General features: G+C 37.4%; 2 protein-coding genes and 1 long non-coding RNA gene across 4 annotated transcripts; 1 reads left to right on the top strand and 2 right to left on the bottom strand.

Moving 5' to 3' along the window:
• Window positions 1-4327: 4327 nt before the first annotated feature.
• LOC144559700 (uncharacterized) lies at window positions 4328-5300 on the bottom strand. Its single transcript, XM_078308805.1, has 2 exons — window positions 4763-5300; window positions 4328-4661 (listed from the first exon to the last, which is right to left on the bottom strand). The coding sequence occupies exons 1-2, from the start codon at window positions 5234-5236 to the stop codon at window positions 4464-4466; spliced, it is 672 nt and encodes a 223-aa protein (XP_078164931.1). The 5' UTR covers window positions 5237-5300; the 3' UTR covers window positions 4328-4463.
• Window positions 5301-13008: 7708 nt separating this feature from the next.
• LOC144559701 (uncharacterized) lies at window positions 13009-14791 on the top strand. Its single transcript, XR_013513209.1, has 2 exons — window positions 13009-13237; window positions 13350-14791. It is a non-coding gene; the product is annotated as an uncharacterized LOC144559701 (long non-coding RNA).
• A 595-nt stretch (window positions 14792-15386) lies between these two features.
• Window positions 15387-18375, bottom strand: LOC144559698 (uncharacterized). Of its 2 annotated transcripts, none has more exons than XM_078308802.1 (3): window positions 18027-18375; window positions 17448-17750; window positions 15387-17105 (listed from the first exon to the last, which is right to left on the bottom strand). In XM_078308802.1, the coding sequence occupies exons 1-3, from the start codon at window positions 18112-18114 to the stop codon at window positions 15697-15699; spliced, it is 1800 nt and encodes a 599-aa protein (XP_078164928.1). In that variant the 5' UTR covers window positions 18115-18375; the 3' UTR covers window positions 15387-15696. The 2 variants fall into 2 exon arrangements, with proteins under 2 accessions (XP_078164928.1, XP_078164929.1); XM_078308803.1 differs by having other exon boundaries at window positions 15387-17102.
• Window positions 18376-19708: the final 1333 nt, after the last annotated feature.

Below are 19708 nucleotides of genomic sequence, written 5' to 3'. Positions count from 1 at the left end.
TGCAACCCTATATATGTGATTCACGTTTATTTTTTAATTTAGTCAATTTTTCTAGGTTGACACGTGTCGAAAGACCAAGTTTCTCTTATGTCAACAACCTTAACCAATCTATTCTCACTCGAAAAAAAAAAATCTTAAATCACCTTCTTAATCTATGAGATTCGTTCAACATTTGAATAAAATATTTTAAATGATAACAAAATATATTTGTTTTTATCAATAATATAAATATTGATAAAAAAATTCCACCCAATCGCTTAATAAATAAACCAATTGATTAATAATTACATCCCTACAATTGATATTATTCATCAAACTGGACTACTTCATGCATGTTGTGCACTTCATTGAACATGAAACTCAAAACTTGATTAAAAACAGCCAGTGCATGGAAAGCAGGAACAATTTGGGGTCAATTCACAGAATTAGATTCTTTGCATGCACTTTAAGATATTAAGGCGAAGTCAGATGACAGCCGTTAGTGATAATATTAATTAATAAAATATCTTTACAAATGCCGATTTTTTTTCTGTAAAATAAAAAAAAAAGTTAACTCATAAAATAATTTTTTTATTCATTAAAATAATATACAATTATAACAGCTCGCATAATTCATTTTTTTTTGTGTGTAGACTATATCGTCTTCCACAAAAAAAAAAAAGGACTATTATAAGTGAGAAAGGCAGATAGCGCAGTTTACACTTTTCTTAAACAAAAATGCGTGTTGTCTTTTGATCCTGCGAAAGAATGTTATAAATTATATTGGGAAAATGTTTGACGACATTACAACTTTACAAGCATGTTACAAGCACGAAGGAATCAAAGCAGACTGGAGATAGATCAGGAATCAGATCATATGGAGTTGCCCATACGCTAGGGCATTTTGAAGGGGCTTATTTTTGCAGTACAACTACCGCCGACATGTAATTAACACACACGGAAATTGGCAAATGGCGCAGAGAGGACTGTCCATATAAGACAGGCGTTTGTTCTCCAATAAAAGTAAGCCGGTGCATAGGATAATGATCAATGATACAACAATAAATGTGTTCGTCGTCCGGGGAAGTTATTCAGATTCAATAAATGTGCCCTCAAAATCATACATAAATGAGGATTAACACTCTGATTGAAAAGGGAAAAATTATACATAAAATCCGAAAAATAATTGGAATTCTAGGAGAACGTCTGATCAGAAGTGAAGATGACGAAGGTAGGGATGTCAATGACACATTTTTATCCGTTTATCTGATATTAAAAAACACATGTAAGTAACAGTAGATTTTTTTTCGTTAGCTTGTCGGATATGATTAAGGGTAATAATTTTTTTCGTTATCTTATCCGTTATTCTATAAGATAATTTAAAAAAAAATTATATATATATATATATATATATATAGATAGGCTAATATCAAAACGTTTGCACCAACCCCTCCCGTGCAACCAAGTGGTTCTCCGATTTGCAAAGTCCAAACGACCGATCCGAACCGTTAGATGTTTAATCCATATTGAAATGTGCTTGGAGACCAAATTTTACATTTTTTGGAATTTTTTTGCTATTTATTAAGATGGTTTGAAATCGCTGTTTTCCAGTGGTGCAGAATTTTAATAAAAACAGCGATTTTCAAACCATCTTAATAAATAGCAAAAAAATTCCAAAAAATGTAAAATTTGGTCTCCAAGCACATTTCAATATGGATTAAACATCTAACGGTTCGGATCGGTCGTTTGGACTTTGCAAATCGGAGAGATAGGCTAATATCAAATCGATTGTTCCTGGGGCATGGAGCAATCAAGTTTTAAACCGTCCGATCTGCTATGAAATTCGTGCTTGATCAGATTGATCTGATTTCAAATTGTCGCTGAAAAATTGAAATGGACGGTCCAGTAGCTAATACCCGACCCAAACCCCGACCTTTCACTCTGTCTCTCTCGCTCTCTCTCTCTCTCTCTCTCTCTCTCTCCCGCTTCTTCCTTCTCTCAGCCCAGGCGAAGCCTCTCTCTCACCAAGCGAAGCCTCTCTCTCACGCGACTTCGCCCTCTCTCACCCCCGCCGAAACCCTAAATCGCACCAGGCGAAGTCGAACTCGCGGCGAAGCTCTCTGCTCAACAATGACAAGCCACGATTGTGAGGCGCTTGCTTGATCAAACTGCTTTCGTATTACTCTTGCTCCTTCCCACCGTCTTTTGTTTTTCCTGTGAAGGTATTTGGTACTTTTAATTTTAATATATATATATATATATATATATATATATATAGAGTACGGCTAACGCGCTTCCTCTAGCATATGGGCCGAAATGCTTCCGGTGGAAATTTGAAATTTCAAAATCCAAAATGTCGATCTGAACCGTTCATCTTCTTCTCCATATTAATATATGCTTGGAGACCAAATTTTACATTTTTCTGAAATTTTTTACTATTTATTAAGCCATTTTGAAAATCGCTGATCCAACGGTAGCTTCTGATTTTTACTGTTTGGTAAGCCACCGTTGGATCAGCGATTTTCAAAATGGCTTAATAAATAGTAAAAAATTTCAGAAAAATGTAAAATTTGGTCTCCAAGCAGATATTAATATGGAGAAGAAGATGAACGGTTCAGATCGACTTTTTGGATTTTGAAATTTCAAATTTCCACCGGAAGCATTTCGGCCCATATGCTAGAGGAAGCGCGTTAGCCGTACTCTATATATATATATATATATATATATATATATATATATATATTTTTTTAGAGCATGGCAGAAGCTGCCATTGATATTTATTAGCAAACAAAGGTTCAGTACATCCTTACAATAAAAAGGTAAAGCCAAAGAAAATACAATTAACAATCAATTCTGTTGCTAGTCACTCTCATACCAGTATACCCTCTTAGCAATTTTTTAGCCATAGCTCCATATCTTACACAAATCTATAAGCTATAGATCTAGCTTCCAACCTCTGATTTCTTAAAATGATAGCGTTCATGTTCTTCCAGATGTGCCAAATTGTGCACAGGAAAAATAAATGTGATCTTCTTTTGTGTATTTTTAATCTAAATCATGTACAATAGAAGTGAAAAAAATAAATGACATTTTTATTCTAAAATCGTGCAAAATGTAAGATAATAGTTGCAATTGTGATGATTGTCGAGACATTCGGCATTGTTCAATGGTAATTAGTCTTGTTAAAATGATTGGTGTCAGTTTTTATTAGCTTCAAACCAGTTTGTGAATAATTTCAAATGCTTCATAGGTTAATTTCAACACAGATTCACAAAGTCCAGTCATTGCTCTGTATTGGCGCCATGAGATGATCAACTGCAGCATGTGTGAAAAGAAAAGGTGGCATCGCTGTGAATTCAACATCGAAAGTCGAAACAAAAAATCATTCTGTTGAGGTGACCTTATAAGTTGACCTTCTTTTAATATTAAATTAGTTTATAAAAAGAACTATAATTAACTTGCTCTGGATACTAACATATAAACATTTTTCTTTTTCTATTTCAGATTCACATATGGTGCTGCAACTTTAGCTATTTTCAGATGGACATCGTAATTGCTTATGATGTTAGGTTGTGTGTAATTGGTTATGATTTTAATCTATGTGTAACTTTAGCTAGGCTATGTGCAACTTGAGATGCTATGTGTAACTTTAACTTGGTGATTAAATAATTTCATTTGTTTGATGTTTTATAAGGTTTCTTAATTATGTGATCTACTTAGTTTATAAATCTGTCACTGTTTCTCCATTCTGTAAAGTTAGAATGAGAAATATTCAATTAATTGTGTTTTGCTGCTAAATTTTTGCCTTGTCACTCTTTGGCTCATAGAATTATGTAGGAAGGTCCTTGATATATTTTTTATTGCCATTTATACAACAATGAATAAATGGCTTATAAAACAATCCTATGTGAGCTTTTTTGTGAAATGAAAAGAAAACAATCCTATGTGAGCTTTTTGACCAGCAAGCCCAGGTTGCGAGTAGATAAACCAAATGTAAATTTGAATGCTATGTCCTCAACACCCTGTCAGTACCACTTGGTACCTTTCATGTACTAGTATTAATTTTAATTAAACATAAATACAGTAGCATAAAGCAATGATCATTTAAATTCCAATACAATAGCATAAAGCACAAGTGACATAAAACAAACAAATAAGCATGTCAGCACCTATTTGAAATATAAAATATAAAATTAAAAACACAAGTGGCATAAAGCAAACATATACTGGAGTAAAAACTAAAACACAAGGAATAAAACAATAGCATGTCAACATATTAAACTACTCATATTTTCTAAAATAAAGGTCAGCCGGTTTCTAATCTTAGCATATCTAAGACAAAAGTAAACTGTTTATATAAACTGCTTTCAATATACTTTTCCTTATAGCTTTGGATTTACACAAACTGCACAAAAACATCACATGTATTGCGCATATTTCAAAAGAAACCTTTTTAAAAAAAAAAAAAAAATCATGCTATGCTCTCAAAAGAGGTCTTCTTCATCCCCATAAACCGTATCAGATTCATATGCATCATCTTCGCCATCTTCATCATCTTCAGTCATAAATTCAGATTCACTTTCACTCGCATCTTCTATGGAAATTGGTTCTTTTCTTTTACGCTTGTCATTTTGTATGGAAATTGTCTCTCCTCGTTGTCTTGCCTTGTCATCCTCTTTTTTCTACAATTATAACATATGGTACTAATTATCATTTAAACATTCACAAACAAATAAATAGTAAATCGATCACAAACAACGTTGAACAATTAAAAAATAATTACCTTTGGACAATTCCTCATGTTATGACCCTCTTTCTTGTGACAGTAACTACAAGTGCGCATCTTCTTGGCATCTCGTATGTCAGCTGGAGCCTTGAATTGCTGAGGGATTCTGCTGCCCTTACACTGCGAAACCGGTGGGTCACTGAATTTCAGATCATCATCTTCTCTCTTTATGCTTGTCAGATTTGGTTTAGTAGGTTCATCTTCGCCAGAGGCTTCAGTTAAATCTGCTAACGACACTAGCATCTTATCCAATTTACCACAAGCCCAATCTAATGCTGTAGTAAGCACAATAGGAGTGCTCATGATTGTATCCATTCGCTTAATGAGGGCGGTACGCTTGACAGATTCTAGATTATTGTCATCAAAACAACGATCCTTTAAATCTTTCTTTGTGCTTGCATTAGCATCACGAGTCCATCTTTTGAGAATGTAATGCTTAGGCAAAAAAGGCTCCATCCCCACATGTCGCATCACCAAAAGTGCATGAGAACATAAAACTCCTTGATACAAAAAGCCTTTGCACGAGCAATCAGCCTTTGCACGAGCAATCAGCCTTTGCATTGGCTAGATCAATGCGTACCATGCGATTTGGCTTAAACCAAGTGTAGTTTGATTTCAATATCGCCGGGCGTACTGATACCTCGCATATTTAGCCTATATTTGACTTGATTTCGTACCAAATTCACGTTCTAAATTGTCAAAATCATGTGCATTTCATTGATATATCCTTAGAATTTGGTACTGCTGAGAGTTTGTTTGTTTTCTGCAGGATTGGAGCAAAATACACGAAGAAACGGCGTTTTTGGACACCTTGGTACGGCCCTTACCAAACTTGGTACGGCCCTTACCAAACTTGGTACGGCCTGTACCAAACTTAGCCGTTTCAGCCTTCTTCCCACCTTGTACGGCCTGGCCGTACCAAATTGGTACGGGCCGTACATAGGTGCCGCCTGACAGAATTCAAATCTTGGCAGAGGCTATATATAGCGGGGGATCTCTCCATTTTCGGGGATTCCACTTCATTCCAGATTGAGAGCTCAGTGAAAGAGAGAAAGAGAGCAAAGGAGCAAGAAGAGAAGATCAAGGAAGAGGAAGAGGCGAGAATCGACGGATCTACACCTTCTCCATTCCCGATCTTCAATCTAGTTCTTTCATGACTTTCTCTATCTCTTTTCTTGTATATCTGGACAGATCCATGACTTGTGAGTAGTAGACTTTCGTTTCTAGGGTTTGTAGATGGATTTTCTTGATTTGTATTGCTTTTCTTGATTTGGATCTTGTATGAACTCTTGTGATTGATTTGATTGTGAATTTGCATGTCTTGATTGCTTTGTGTTGCTGTGATTGCATGTGGTGTGCCTATAGTGGTAGATCAACCCTAACAAGGTCATGTGACCATTGCCTTCTCTCAACCAAACCAATCCCTTTAGGTAGACTTGATCGAATTGAAGCCGAAATGTTGAATTCTCCTCTAATCGACAGATTAGAGGTTACCTTAGATCTCCAATCAATCAACTAGAGGATCTGGACCAAAACACGAGAGTTGAGGTTTAGAAACCCTAGAAGGTGAAGAATTGAATCCAAAACTTAGATCTTGAACCAACAAACGAGAGTTGAGGTTTAGGAACCTTAGGTATAGTCAATTGAACCTTTATCAAGAGTTTAATACGAGGTACCAGCAAGAAATGCATCAACTCGAACTTGTAAGCTCTGTTCTGGTAAACCAGTACGGCCCTTACAAGAGTGGTGCGGCCTACCCGTACCAAGCCCCATACGGCTTGGTCATACCAGGTTGGTGCGGCCTGGCCGTACCACTAGAGGCAAATCAGAGATGAAGTCTGAAACCCTTGAAACACCTTTTATCCCAAATCAAAACACAGTTTATACCTTTTCTTGCACATTTACTATTCTATATCATTGTGTGATTGCTTGAATTGATTCCTTAGGAAAATTAAACACCAAAACCCCTTTTTCTCACTTCTAGTCTTTAGCTAAGCTAAGTAAAATTCTAGATAAAGAAACCGTCCCTGTGGATCGATACCCGATTATACTCCTCGATAGGGTTGTGCACTTGCAACCCTAATCGGAAGGTGTAACCGAGGTTTAAAAGGTACGCTCCCAAGCGTACCGAAACTTGTGTTGCGCTTTACGCCGATCAAGTTTTTGGCGCCGTTGCCGGGGACGGCTACCATTTTCTGGATTTTTGCTTATCTTAGCTAATCTAGATTTTAATTTGTATCTTTTTCTTTTATTTTTCTCTTACCACAGGAACACAGCTCTTCCTGCACAACCACCTCTCGACGCGCCCCGCATCACGACCGACGCGACTCGCGTGGAAGAGACAGAGAAGCTCTAGACGCTATGGCAACATACCAACAGTGGTCCGGCCACGACAATTCTCCAGGAGGAGGCGGCAGTCGATACAAGGTTGATCAGATCACAGCTCTATATGCTAGAGCTGCCGAGCTGGAGGAGGCCATGCAAGAGGCTCTAATCAAAATGAGCATGAAGGCAGTCGGTAACCATCAACCACAGTCATGTGTCATGTGTGAGGACATGAGGCACTCTTATGAGTATTGCCCACTGGCGGATTGGGATGAGGAAACCGAACATGTCAACTATCTCAGCAACTACGGTAGCAATTTCTACAACAATGCACCATTCGATAACTCAAACAACTGCTCATTCCAATCCGATCCACCCGAGCCGTACATTGATCCCGCCGTGAGTAACTTCACACACGAGCAAAGGAAAATGAATCAAATCATGTGGGATCAAATGCAATCTATGTCTACTCAACTAGCTGCTCAGAACAAGTTGCTGGAGCAGTTGAGTCACATAGTCACCTCGAGCCAACCTCAACCTGGAAAGCTACCTGCTCAACCAGAACCAGACCCAAGAGGAGAGGTAAAGGCAATCTCTCTGAGAAGTGGGGCCCAATACAAGGAACCAGCCAACCTAACAGGTCAGACCCCATCTGACGCGACCCGCATTCCAGAGATGCGACTCGCATCAAGCTCTGAAAAGGTTGAAACAAGCGAGTTGGAATCAGAGTATGGAGCAGATGTGACTACTGTCGACCTGGGAGAACCTGGATGCGGGCCGCATGAATCTTACGCGAGTCGCATGCCACAACCTGAAGACTTGGAGACCAGAGGAAGCGGGTCGGATGAAACCCACGTGGGGTCCGCACGCGAGCCGATTGCACCAGACGCGGGCCGCGTCAAAATCCAAACAGAGAGTCCGACCCCTGAACTCAAGCCTCTTCCAGTAAACTTCAGGTACGAGTTCCTCGACCCAGATAAAGCCTGTCCTGTGATTGTAAATGCAGATCTCAATCCTGATCGGACTGCCACACTCTTGGGGAAATTGAAAGCTCACATAAGCGCGATCGGGTGCTCGATCAAAGACTTGAAAGATACGGGGTGGATTTTTCTTTTGCAAGTGTTTGAGAACACGACGCTCCACTCAGATTTGCCCCCGTATTGCACTGCTGGAAACTTTGAGGATTTACAAACTCAGCGAAATGTGATCGCGAACTTGATCGAAAAGCTGATGGGCACGAACCCATCCACATGCATGCACAAGACCTTACCAGCGGATGATCACAGACACACGGACCATGCAGACCATCATACGGGCCATGCACAACCAACCTGGTCGATGCATTATGTTCCTTGGTGTGTTAGAAAGAAAAAACCACCCGACCCTTATGAGGAAAGAATGGTGTATCCCTCCGACACATTCGACAAGGCGCTCCACCAAAAACCACCCGATCCACCTCCCACCAACCAGTGAGGCGCCCCCGCCTCACCCTTCACTTCATGTCTGGTTAGTTTCCATATTTTTCTTCTATTTACTTTTTCTTGTGTGAATTCAAGCATCGAGGACAATGCTTTATTCAAGCTTGGGGGGGTGAATAGAAGAAAACTGTATCTGCATTTAGGTCATGTTTATTTTTCCAAAATTTGCATTTTTAGGTGATAAATTTGTGTGATTGCTTGGGTTAAGGACTTGTTCGAACAATTTTGGTTGTGATTTGGATGACTTTGAAAAATTAGAACTAACCTCATAATTGATCAAAGAACTGATTAGGAAGGGATGTTTTGAGAACTTGAAAGGATGAAAACTTGAATTGTATCAAAAATCAATTTTTGAAACTGAACTGTGCCTTTTAAATAGGGAAATGGAGATTTTAAATAAAGATAGATTTGGATATTCATTGGTATGAATGAATACCAATGGATGTGTGTATTCATGGTATGTGCAAAAGAAAAAAAAATAAAATAAAAAGATGGAGAAAATAAGAGTACTGGCAATAAGTCCTATTGGGCGCCTTTGAGCTCGTCTCCCAAATTTAGAAAAGAAAAAAAGAAAGAAAGAAAGGATGGAGAAAATAAGAGTACTGGCAATAAGTCCTATTGGGCGCCTTTGAGCTCGTCTCCCAAATTTAGAAAAGAAAAAATAACTTTTGCATATATCAACACACGAAGTCCGGGACTTGCTAACCTAAGCTTGTTCCAAGCTTGGGGGAGAAAAAGGGAAAATCTCCACAAATGAGAGCTTGGTTTTAGTAAAAGAATGATAGATTGATCAATTCGAGTATTCAGCTTTGCAAGTATTAAAACATTCTAGAACTTGAAGTTTGATTAGTCAATTTGTGGGGTGAATCAAAATTGATCAAGGAAAGTCCAAATCATACCATAAAGATTCTCGAGGTTCTTGATTTAAGCAACTCATGTAAATTTTCACATTTAGGAACTTAACTTGCATTTAGAGACCAACCCGGTAACAAAGAACAGATCTTTGCTTGAGGACAAGCAAGAGTTTAGCTTGGGGGAATTTGATACCTCGCATATTTAGCCTATATTTGACTTGATTTCGTACCAAATTCACGTTCTAAATTGTCAAAATCATGTGCATTTCATTGATATATCCTTAGAATTTGGTACTGCTGAGAGTTTGTTTGTTTTCTGCAGGATTGGAGCAAAATACACGAAGAAACGGCGTTTTTGGACACCTTGGTACGGCCCTTACCAAACTTGGTACGGCCTGTACCAAACTTAGCCGTTTCAGCCTTCTTCCCACCTTGTACGGCCTGGCCGTACCAAATTGGTACGGGCCGTACATAGGTGCCGCTTGACAGAATTCAAATCTTGGCAGAGGCTATATATAGCGGGGGATCTCTCCATTTTCGGGGATTCCACTTCATTCCAGATTGAGAGCTCAGTGAAAGAGAGAAAGAGAGCAAAGGAGCAAGAAGAGAAGATCAAGGAAGAGGAAGAGGCGAGAATCGACGGATCTACACCTTCTCCATTCCCGATCTTCAATCTAGTTCTTTCATGACTTTCTCTATCTCTTTTCTTGTATATCTGGACAGATCCATGACTTGTGAGTAGTAGACTTTCGTTTCTAGGGTTTGTAGATGGATTTTCTTGATTTGTGTTGCTTTTCTTGATTTGGATCTTGTATGAACTCTTGTGATTGATTTGATTGTGAATTTGCTTGTCTTGATTGCTTTGTGTTGCTGTGATTGCATGTGGTGTGCCTATAGTGGTAGATCAACCCTAACAAGGTCATGTGACCATTGCCTTCTCTCAACCAAACCAATCCCTTTAGGTAGACTTGATCGAATTGAAGCCGAAATGTTGAATTCTCCTCTAATCGACAGATTAGAGGTTACCTTAGATCTCCAATCAATCAACTAGAGGATCTGGACCAAAACACGAGAGTTGAGGTTTAGAAACCCTAGAAGGTGAAGAATTGAATCCAAAACTTAGATCTTGAACCAACAAACGAGAGTTGAGGTTTAGGAACCTTAGGTATGGTCAATTGAACCTTTATCAAGAGTTTAATACGAGGTACCAGCAAGAAATGCATCAACTCGAACTTGTAAGCTCTGTTCTGGTAAACCAGTACGGCCCTTACAAGAGTGGTGCGGCCTACCCGTACCAAGCCCCATACGGCTTGGTCATACCAGGTTGGTGCGGCCTGGCCGTACCAACTTGGTAAGGGCCGTACCACTAGAGGCAAATCAGAGATGAAGTCTGAAACCCTTGAAACACCTTTTATCCCAAATCAAAACACAGTTTATACCTTTTCTTGCACATTTACTATTCTATATCATTGTGTGATTGCTTGAGTTGATTTCTTAGGAAAATTAAACACCAAAACCCCTTTTTCTCACTTCTAGTCTTTAGCTAAGCTAAGTAAAATTCTAGATAAAGAAACCGTCCCTGTGGATCGATACCCGATTATACTCCTCGATAGGGTTGTGCACTTGCAACCCTAATCGGAAGGTGTAACCGAGGTTTAAAAGGTACGCTCCCAAGCGTACCGAAACTTGTGTTGCGCTTTACGCCGATCACGTACCTCATAGAGTGTTTCTCTTTCAATCTCACGAACCCGAAGCGCAATAGTTTTCTTTATTTTTCCCTTCAAAAGTTTGAAAATACTCCGAGTGTAAATTTGTCGCGCTTCAACCTCTACAGCATCACCCGACAATAGTGGTTGGATCTCATTCATTGTTCTAAAATCCTCATCACTCTCTCTCTCGTAAACACCTTCTACCATTTTCTGAAATCTTGTTGCAAAATCATACAAGGAAGTATTAGATCCCAACCAAATCTTTGTCGCCGCATTCATACTTTCGCTTCTCTGTGTAGTACTCATGCCTGCACAAAAAGACTCCCGAAAATATGCTGGGGCCCATTCGCCAAGTTTTTTAAACATATTTTGGTGTGATTTCTGACTTCTCCGTTCTGAGAGGGAGGTCGGAGAGAGAGTGTCTGAGGCAGGCGGAGGGGTTGAAAGCTGAGCCGCGTGAGAGAGAGGGGTCGCTGAGTGTTATCTAGGGTTACGGAGGGTTCTGCGCGTGAGGGAGAGGAAAGGTCGGGGCAGAGTCGCGCGGGTATTAGCTACTGGACCGTCCATTTCAATTTTTCAGCGACAATTTGAAATCAGATCAATCTGATCAAGCACGAATTTCATAGCAGATCGAACGGTTTAAAACTTGATTGCTCCATGCCCCAGGAACAATCGATTTGATATTAGCCTATCTCTATATATATATATATATTTGTATGAAGATAATACATTATACAATAAAGTTTTGTATTTTATTAAATTTATATATATAAATTAGCTGTATTTATTATTGTTATTTTTGTTTTGAAAAATATTTTATCGAAAACAAAATTAAAATATCAATGGTACTTTAATTTTCATCCATTTACTTGATCTGTATCGTATTAAAAAAAAGTAAGTAAAAATTTTCTTTCGTTATCATAACATGTACAGATATAAAAATACTTCTATCTCCATATCATACCCGTTGACATCCTATACGAAGGAGACGAATTTATTTTGCTCCACTTTTCTCCCTCCAAAGTGAAACTCTAGAAATGAGAATTTAATAGCAGTATCCGTAAATTTAAAAAAAATGAGTATAATTATGAAGTCTCTTAAAATGAATTTATTCTAAAAAAAATGTCTACTAACCTTAAATTTTCAATTTAAAATCATATTTATTCTATTTATTTTTTTATTCTATTAAATTCTTATTTGTCTTGGTTCCGATTAGTGTAAGTCGAAAGTAATATTCAATTTCATCACTGGAGTTATTCAAATAAGAAAAGGTCATTAAATTTTTTTTTTTTTTTTAATTTTCACAAAAGCTATGAAGTTATGAGAAGAAATCAAACTCTCAATCTTTAAATAACTAACAATTTTAAGACTTCTCTGCTAGTTAACTGTACTATCTCCTCTTTCGTTGAGATTTAATTATCATAAGAGTTAACAACACGAGGCATGAGCCGTCTGATCTCAAACTAACATAGTAGCATTCCACTTCTTATTTCAGCTTATGTTCGTCAATCCGCCCGGACTTCGGAACGAGTGTGTATCCTCTGAGATATCTCATATTTTGCGACGTGTCCGGTGCCTATTCGGGGGTGACGTAGGGGCCGGTATTATTTGAGCTTTGAGATTCGCGCAAAACGTATTGCAATGGTTGAAATTTTCCAAAAAGTCACGCAAAATATGAGATATCTCAGAGAATGCGAATTCGTCCGGAACCGCACATCTTGGGTCCGCTCCTCTCCAGTTATCCAGGGGATGACCCATTTGTTCCGATCAGACGGTTCGGATCAATCTGACCTTGTACTGATATAATCAGATTCGGACATCGCAGGTAGTTGGGAAGCAATAATAAACGACTCGATCTGGATCGTCTACTCTGAAATGAACGGCAACGGGTAGTCTCGTCCGGGCCGGCGCACCCCTCTCCATTGTTTTTCTCTCCTCTCGCTTCTCTCGACCAGTCTCCTCTTTCTCCTTCGTCACGTCTCTATCTTGGCATCTCTACCTCCAATTCCTCCATTGGTGAAGCCGTGAAGCGATTGCGCCCCTACCTCTCTGTCCTTTGCGTGCTTCCCCCGCCTACCCAGCTTGATTTCGAGATTAAAGCAAAATGTAATGTAAATTATTTAAATTTTGGCCTTTTTTTCATTTATTATCTGTATTGCTGACGATGGATTCATTGATCTTGAACCAACTTTGATGCGCCTCTTTTTCTCATCAGCAGGCAAATGGAGAATGATTCGCTATGGAGTAAGTAATTTAAGTTCAGTTTTGTTCCTAGCAAAATCATAAACTGTCCACTTCTTTTCTGTACACTGGTACAGGAAATATGTACGATGCTGATTAATGTTTGTAAAGGAGCCTTTTCTGATAGAGACCTAAACTGATTGAATTTACTGGTTTTGTTTTGCTCCATTCATGGAACCTACTGATTTTCATGCCTTGGAATGCTGCACTCTTCTGAACCTTTTAGTGGCAGCCTGGAATTAATTTAACGTTTGGAGTAGCTGCCTTTAGTTGATAACTGATCCGGACAGTCAGATGTAAACAACAGTCCAAAAAGACACTTTGCTCCTAGTCCAGAAATGAAAAGCAGCACAAACAATATCCCAAAAATACTTAGCTCCTCATTTCTATTATTTATTTCTCGGAGTCTTTTTGTATTGAGTCCCAAATAGTTTAGTTTCAAGAGTTTCGACAAATGGTAGTGTTTTGTGTTACAATGTGTATGATATTTTATTCACATGACATAGTTTCTGTGTGGCAGCAATACTACAACAATTTAACAATTTAATTAATTAGCTCATAGGCTTGTGGAGGGGTCATATTCTACAACAGAATACAACTGTATTCTTCTTGGGTTTGGCTCCCTCTTTTATGTAGAATGCGTTGGCCTCCTAGCTGATCCAGGCCATCTGTTTGATCGAGGACGGTCTTGATTGAGTCTATAGTTTCTATTAAAACAGGATAGATAGCAAGGTTAGAATTGGATGGCTATTCCATCAGGTTTTACCAGATCTGAAATGGTTGGCCCAGATTTACCTGAGCCCGATCATGTGAAAAATGCAGCAAGCTACATAGTTTGCTGATCTTATCCCTAAGTACAAAACTTTTATTTTGCCACGAACCCACAATATGATGCATAGCAAGTTTGGTTGGCACTGTTAAGATTGTAATTGATGCCTGGCAAGTAAGATATTAATTTGCCACACACATGTAAAATGAATCAAAGTAGTACTATTTCAGTGAGGACCTGTACGGCTGTACCAGTATATGATGTCTTGTTTTGTCTTAGTGGCCACCTGACTAGTTTTCATTTTCTTATTTTCTTTTGTTTGTATTATATGATCTTTTATACTGCATTTGAGTCAAATTTTCCTTCTATCACTGATTGCAGAAGCAATTGGCGAGGCTGCAGACTATTATGATGAATTTTGAACTGAATTGACTTGATTTAGACAGGATATGCTGGAATTGCATTAAGGTTTTCTGATTTTATCTGATTTCAGAGGCTTTGATAATTATCTCTTTGTATTGTTCTTTAGGTTATTATTATTATTTTTTAAAAGAGGCTGAAAGCCCATTTCATTACTGAAACAGATTAATATTCTTTAGGTTATGCGAAGATTCTGACTTTTCTAGCTGTCAAATTTATTATTTCATTTATTTCCCATCTTTTTTTAATTTTGTTATTGTTTTTTCCACTGGTCCGTAGTTCCATTTCTGTGAACTCTTTCCTTATAAGATGGAAGGCTTGGAAAAGTCGATAAGAAGTGGAATATTGATAAAATAGGAAATATTGGACAATGGCATGATTTATTTTATTTTGACTGATAAAATACCATTTGTATTTTTTTATTAAAGTTAATGACGACTGTTGAAATGCCTCTATTTCTTCTGCTTCCATCATGGCTTTGTTTTTAGAATTTTCTAATAACAAGAATTCTAAAACTCATATGCTAAAAAAATTTGTTAGATGTAATTGTGTTATAACAAAAATTATAATACTATGGCCCGAGCTGGCTCTATCGGTTTATCAAAGTTTGGTGAAGACTAGTACAGATCTGACCTAAATTGTCTAATACTATGTAATTAACCTTGCTTTATGCTTACCAAAAGCAATTTAGGCTCGTTCTATTAATTCTTCCAAAATATGCCGTCATACTTGGATCACTTCAAATCAATTTTAATATGTTCTAAGGAAATATCTGACGCATAGCAACACAAGGAGATATTATTAGCTATGCTACCTGTCATCTTTCTTGATTTCAAGGAGGTATTTACAAGAGCAACTGCTAACATTCTTCAGTCAAGGTTAAACAACATGGCAACAAAACAATGAAGCATGACTAGGCTCAAAACCATTTGAGGCTGAATTCAGCTCTATAAGATCATCTAGTCCCAGATGTTCTGAAACTACTTTTCTTGATAAATATGTGCACTTGCATTTATCTATCTAGCAAGTAAAAACAAAAGGAAACGAGAACAAAAAAATAGAAAAAAATATTTACAAATTTAAAGGAACCAGATAATTAGACTGGAAATTTATAAAATAATAATTTGTCACAGGATCAAGTTTCTTCCTTGTAGCTTTCAAGGATTGGTTTGGAGTTCTCGCAATCTTCTTCTTCGGACATCATTTGATCTTCATATAGCTCGCCTCTCATTTCGTACAATTCTTGCTCCTGCATCTCATTATTTTTCGGCTTCTCAACTTTCAGCAGTAGCCGACTTTTGCATCCATCATCTTCTTTAATAATTTTCTCAGAAGAATTCTGAGTTGTAAAAAATTTAGTGTAAATGTACAGAACCGCTTTAACCAGTGAGAATAAGAAGGCTCCAATATGAGATTTGAGGGGACGTAGCACACGGTCTAGTAGTCTGCTACATAACACATTGAGCCAGTTAAAAGACTCAGAGGGGGTGCACATGTCAGCACCTGCGCGCAATGCTGTGGTAAATAACATTTTTTCCTGTTTTCCAAAATAGATCCACAACCTCTCCCTTAGAATTTCAATCTCACTTTCAAGCCTCTCATTTGTATCTCTCAACATGTTTATTTTGTTCTCGAGTTCACTTATCAGTATCTCTGAAGAAAGGTTTTGTTCATTCAATCGCTCAATCTCTTTCTTGAATTCCCAAACTGTGGTCTCTGTCTCTAGTTTGGTTTGCTCGACCTCATCCATTAGCTCTGATATCTTTTGCGCATCTTCTTCTTCTTTCTGTTTGCTTCTGTTTCTCTCTGGTTCGAACTGGCGCGCTTCTAGTTCCCTCAACCTCTCCTTCAAATCTTGGAGTTCTTGCTTTTGAGATTGCTTTATCTTCTCTGTGCTCTGTAGGTTCCCCACTTCCCTTGCCCACCCATCAGCTAACTCCTTCATATCATTCTGTGCCATAAGAAGCTCAGATTCTACATTTTCGAGTTTCTCACTATAGGCCCGACATTCAGCCTCAGCAGTATCTCTTGCTACACTTAAACGCCTGATCGAAGCACTGAGTGTTGCAACCTCACTTTCAGCTTTATTTGCTCGCTTGGTCTCTGATGAAAGTTGGTCCTTCCGGCTGTCAATTTCCTTAGCCATATGTGAGGACTCAACTAGCGTTCTCAACCATTTTTCTTCAGGAAAGGTTGCACTCCGCTTAACAGTGTGCTTATTTGGGGAATTGTGGTTCCCATCACTTTGCAATTCATGTTCAAAATATGACCCGGAAGTGGTCGGCGAATCAGGTGCATCCAGCTCACTTAAAGGGGATTGGGTTTCTCTCAGAAATGCATCTGAAATTGTATGAAGCGCATGACGTAAGACATCAACCACCATGTCATACTGCTGAGCCACTGTACAGAAAGCTCGGTAGAACTCTTCTACCAGCTTCATAAGCTTAGGTCGATGCTTATAGTACATTTCAGCACGCTTTGCAAAAGAGTCGGCTACCTCTTCAAGGAGTTTGATAGTTGCTTTCAGCTTTGCATCCATATCTGCTATTAGAAAATCACCGTAAATGTTCAGTATAAGCCTTTAGTACTTTTTGTCTTTATCTTTCAGAAGATATCATCTGATTAACAGAAGAAACAAATTTGGTTCTTATATGAGGAAATTTGAGGAATGGAGCATAACAATTTCTTCAAAAAAAAAAAAATACTAGTAAGATCACAACATTCTCCAGCTACCAATTGCATGGTGTGGTTCATTTTACTCCAGCTTATTTGAGAGCCCATGTCAAATTTCAGCAGATTATTTGTTTAATTCATATATTTGCTGGAAAAATTGAAGGCAACACAGATGATAGATGCTAAATCATGCAAATTGATAGGAGGATTCACCTGAAATGAACATTATGGTTGCATCTTTTTGCAATTCGTCAGATGTGTCAGGTACCGTCATATCAGGGATCTGTGCTGTAGCTATTTTGCTTGGAAATGCCTCAGAAACTCTGCGGTGAGTCTGATGCAAGGCCCTAGCTGCATGGTTGTACCGCTCAGCCAGGGTGTGGTATGCTCGGTACAACTCCTTTACCAGTTCCATAAGCTGGGGACGGTTTTTAAAATACATTTCGGCACGGCTTGCAAAAGAATCTGCATCCTCCTCAACAAGTCTGGATATGGCCTTTAGCTTCAGATTCACATCTGTGTCCAGAATTTTCACAAAACTAGCATAATCAGTATCTCAGAAGTACAAAGACTATAAATTTTTTTTTCAATTTTTCTCTAAAAATATAAAGTTCATAATATTTTTTTATGAGGCTTTGTTTCAAATAAGATAAAGGTTCAAAAAGATTACACATATATTGGTATTTTAACTAGAATTGAAGTTGCCTTATCATTTCTGCAGAATCCTTACAATAATTAACTGAAATATTATATTTTTTAGTAATAAATAAATAAAACAAGGAAGAAGGTTACCTGAAATACATCCCTGAAGCCATTTCGAATGTTGAGGTTGGAAATTAATTTCCATGCAATATGATTCGCCTTGAGGTTGCACCGCCATGCTAGAGCATTCACTTTTAATCTCAGATTTCTGTGAGCTCAGGCTCAATATCCAAAAAGAGGTAGATTATTAAAGTTTTGCTGATCAAAAAGTATATGCACAAACGCTACTACTATATATTTTAATGATCATTCAAAAATGTTGCAAGAGAGTGGTAGACCATAAACAGAGCACCAGAATAAAGAAAGGGGCTTCAAAATCAAAACATGCTTAAAAGGACTAATAGAAAGCAAGCACAATTCAACTACCAACTAAGATACCTTTCAAGGTAAGCAAACTAGATGCTTCAATCAACCATGAAGGCCCATAAATTAATGGCAAATTACGCCTCTAGATGTTGGCTGTTTAATTTTTTCGCCTCAATTTTGATCGATAGAATGCTTCCACAGAAAAAGAAAATTACAAAGAAGTAGAAGAAGAAAAGAAGAAAAAGATAAAATACACTTCTAGTATATTAATCTTCCGTCTATTGGAACTTGTGCAATAAAAAAAAAATGTTATGTTTGACATTGAACAAGTATGTGGCCATTTTGTTATGTTTCGCTACTAAAAATCTCCATTCCAAATCTCCCGTGAATTTCATAGAAAAAAATGAGTCAGAAATCCACCTTAAATGTGTACCTTATGTCTATTTATGAACGTATTTAATTAGTTCAAATTTTTTTAACAAGTATGTTGCATATAAGAATCAACACCAGCTGTATAAGAGGTTGTGAATTTAAAAGACAACACCAGCTGTATAAGAGGTTGTGAATTTAAAAGACAACACCAGCTGTATAAGAGGTTGTGAATTTAAACTCAGATAAAATCCTTTATGGACATTAAATAGAAATTGGCTTACTAACTAGCTCTCCATCTTTCTATATAAAATAAAAACATATTGTATATTTAAAAACTTAAGTAATTAGTTTAACACAAAGCTAGTTATTTGTAATATATAATCAAGAAAAATATGATTGTGTGACTAGAAGTTGGCCAGGCTACTCTACTTACATAAGCATATGATGGTATATGTTTATAAGTTATTTTTTTATTTTCAAAATCCAAAAAGTCGATCTGAACCGTTAAATGTGATCTCTATATTGAAATGTGCTTGGAGACCAAATTTTACATTTTTCTGAATTTTTTTTACTATTTATTAAGCCACTTTAAAAATCGTTGATCCAACGGTGGCTTCTGATTTTACTGTTTTGTTAAGCCACTGTTGGATCAGCGATTTTCAAAGTGACTTAATAAATAGTAAAAAAATTCAGAAAAATGTAAAATTTGGTCTCCAAGCACATTTCAATATAGAGATCACATCTAATGGTTCAGATCGACTTTTTGAATTTTGAAAACAAAAAATGACTTATAAGCATATACTCTCATATGCTTATGTAAGTAGAGTAGCCAACCTCTGTGTGACTATATATATATATTTAATATTGAGTGATTACTTTTAACTAAACTATTATTTTGGTAAACATTTTGTTAGTTATTTAACATTTTCTATTTCCATACATATAATTTGTAGTTATAATTCTCAAAGCACCTTTAATTATTGATTGTCCAAAAGGCACATGGATGATTATCATTAGGGGTGAGTAAATCGCTC

The sequence above is a fragment of the Carex rostrata genome, chromosome 9 (genome assembly GCF_964058835.1).
Source record: "Carex rostrata chromosome 9, lpCarRost1.2, whole genome shotgun sequence".
Taxonomy (NCBI): domain Eukaryota; kingdom Viridiplantae; phylum Streptophyta; class Magnoliopsida; order Poales; family Cyperaceae; genus Carex; species Carex rostrata.
This window is presented reverse-complemented; position numbering and strand designations above follow the sequence as displayed.

What these genes read in the sequence shown, in the direction of transcription:
- LOC144559700 (XM_078308805.1), bottom strand. Translation starts at nt 5,236, where the DNA reads ATGCGACATGTGGGGATGGAGCCTTTTTTGCCTAAGCATTACATTCTC. An exon ending in ACATGAGGAATTGTCCAAAG is followed by an intron (nt 4,662 to 4,762) that starts GTAATTATTTTT and finishes TTATAATTGTAG; the next exon opens with AAAAAAGAGGATGACAAGGC.
- LOC144559698 (XM_078308802.1), bottom strand. Translation starts at nt 18,114, where the DNA reads ATGGCGGTGCAACCTCAAGGCGAATCATATTGCATGGAAATTAATTTC. An exon ending in GCTTCAGGGATGTATTTCAG is followed by an intron (nt 17,751 to 18,026) that starts GTAACCTTCTTC and finishes TTCTGGACACAG; the next exon opens with ATGTGAATCTGAAGCTAAAG. An exon ending in AACCATAATGTTCATTTCAG is followed by an intron (nt 17,106 to 17,447) that starts GTGAATCCTCCT and finishes ATTTTCTAATAG; the next exon opens with CAGATATGGATGCAAAGCTG.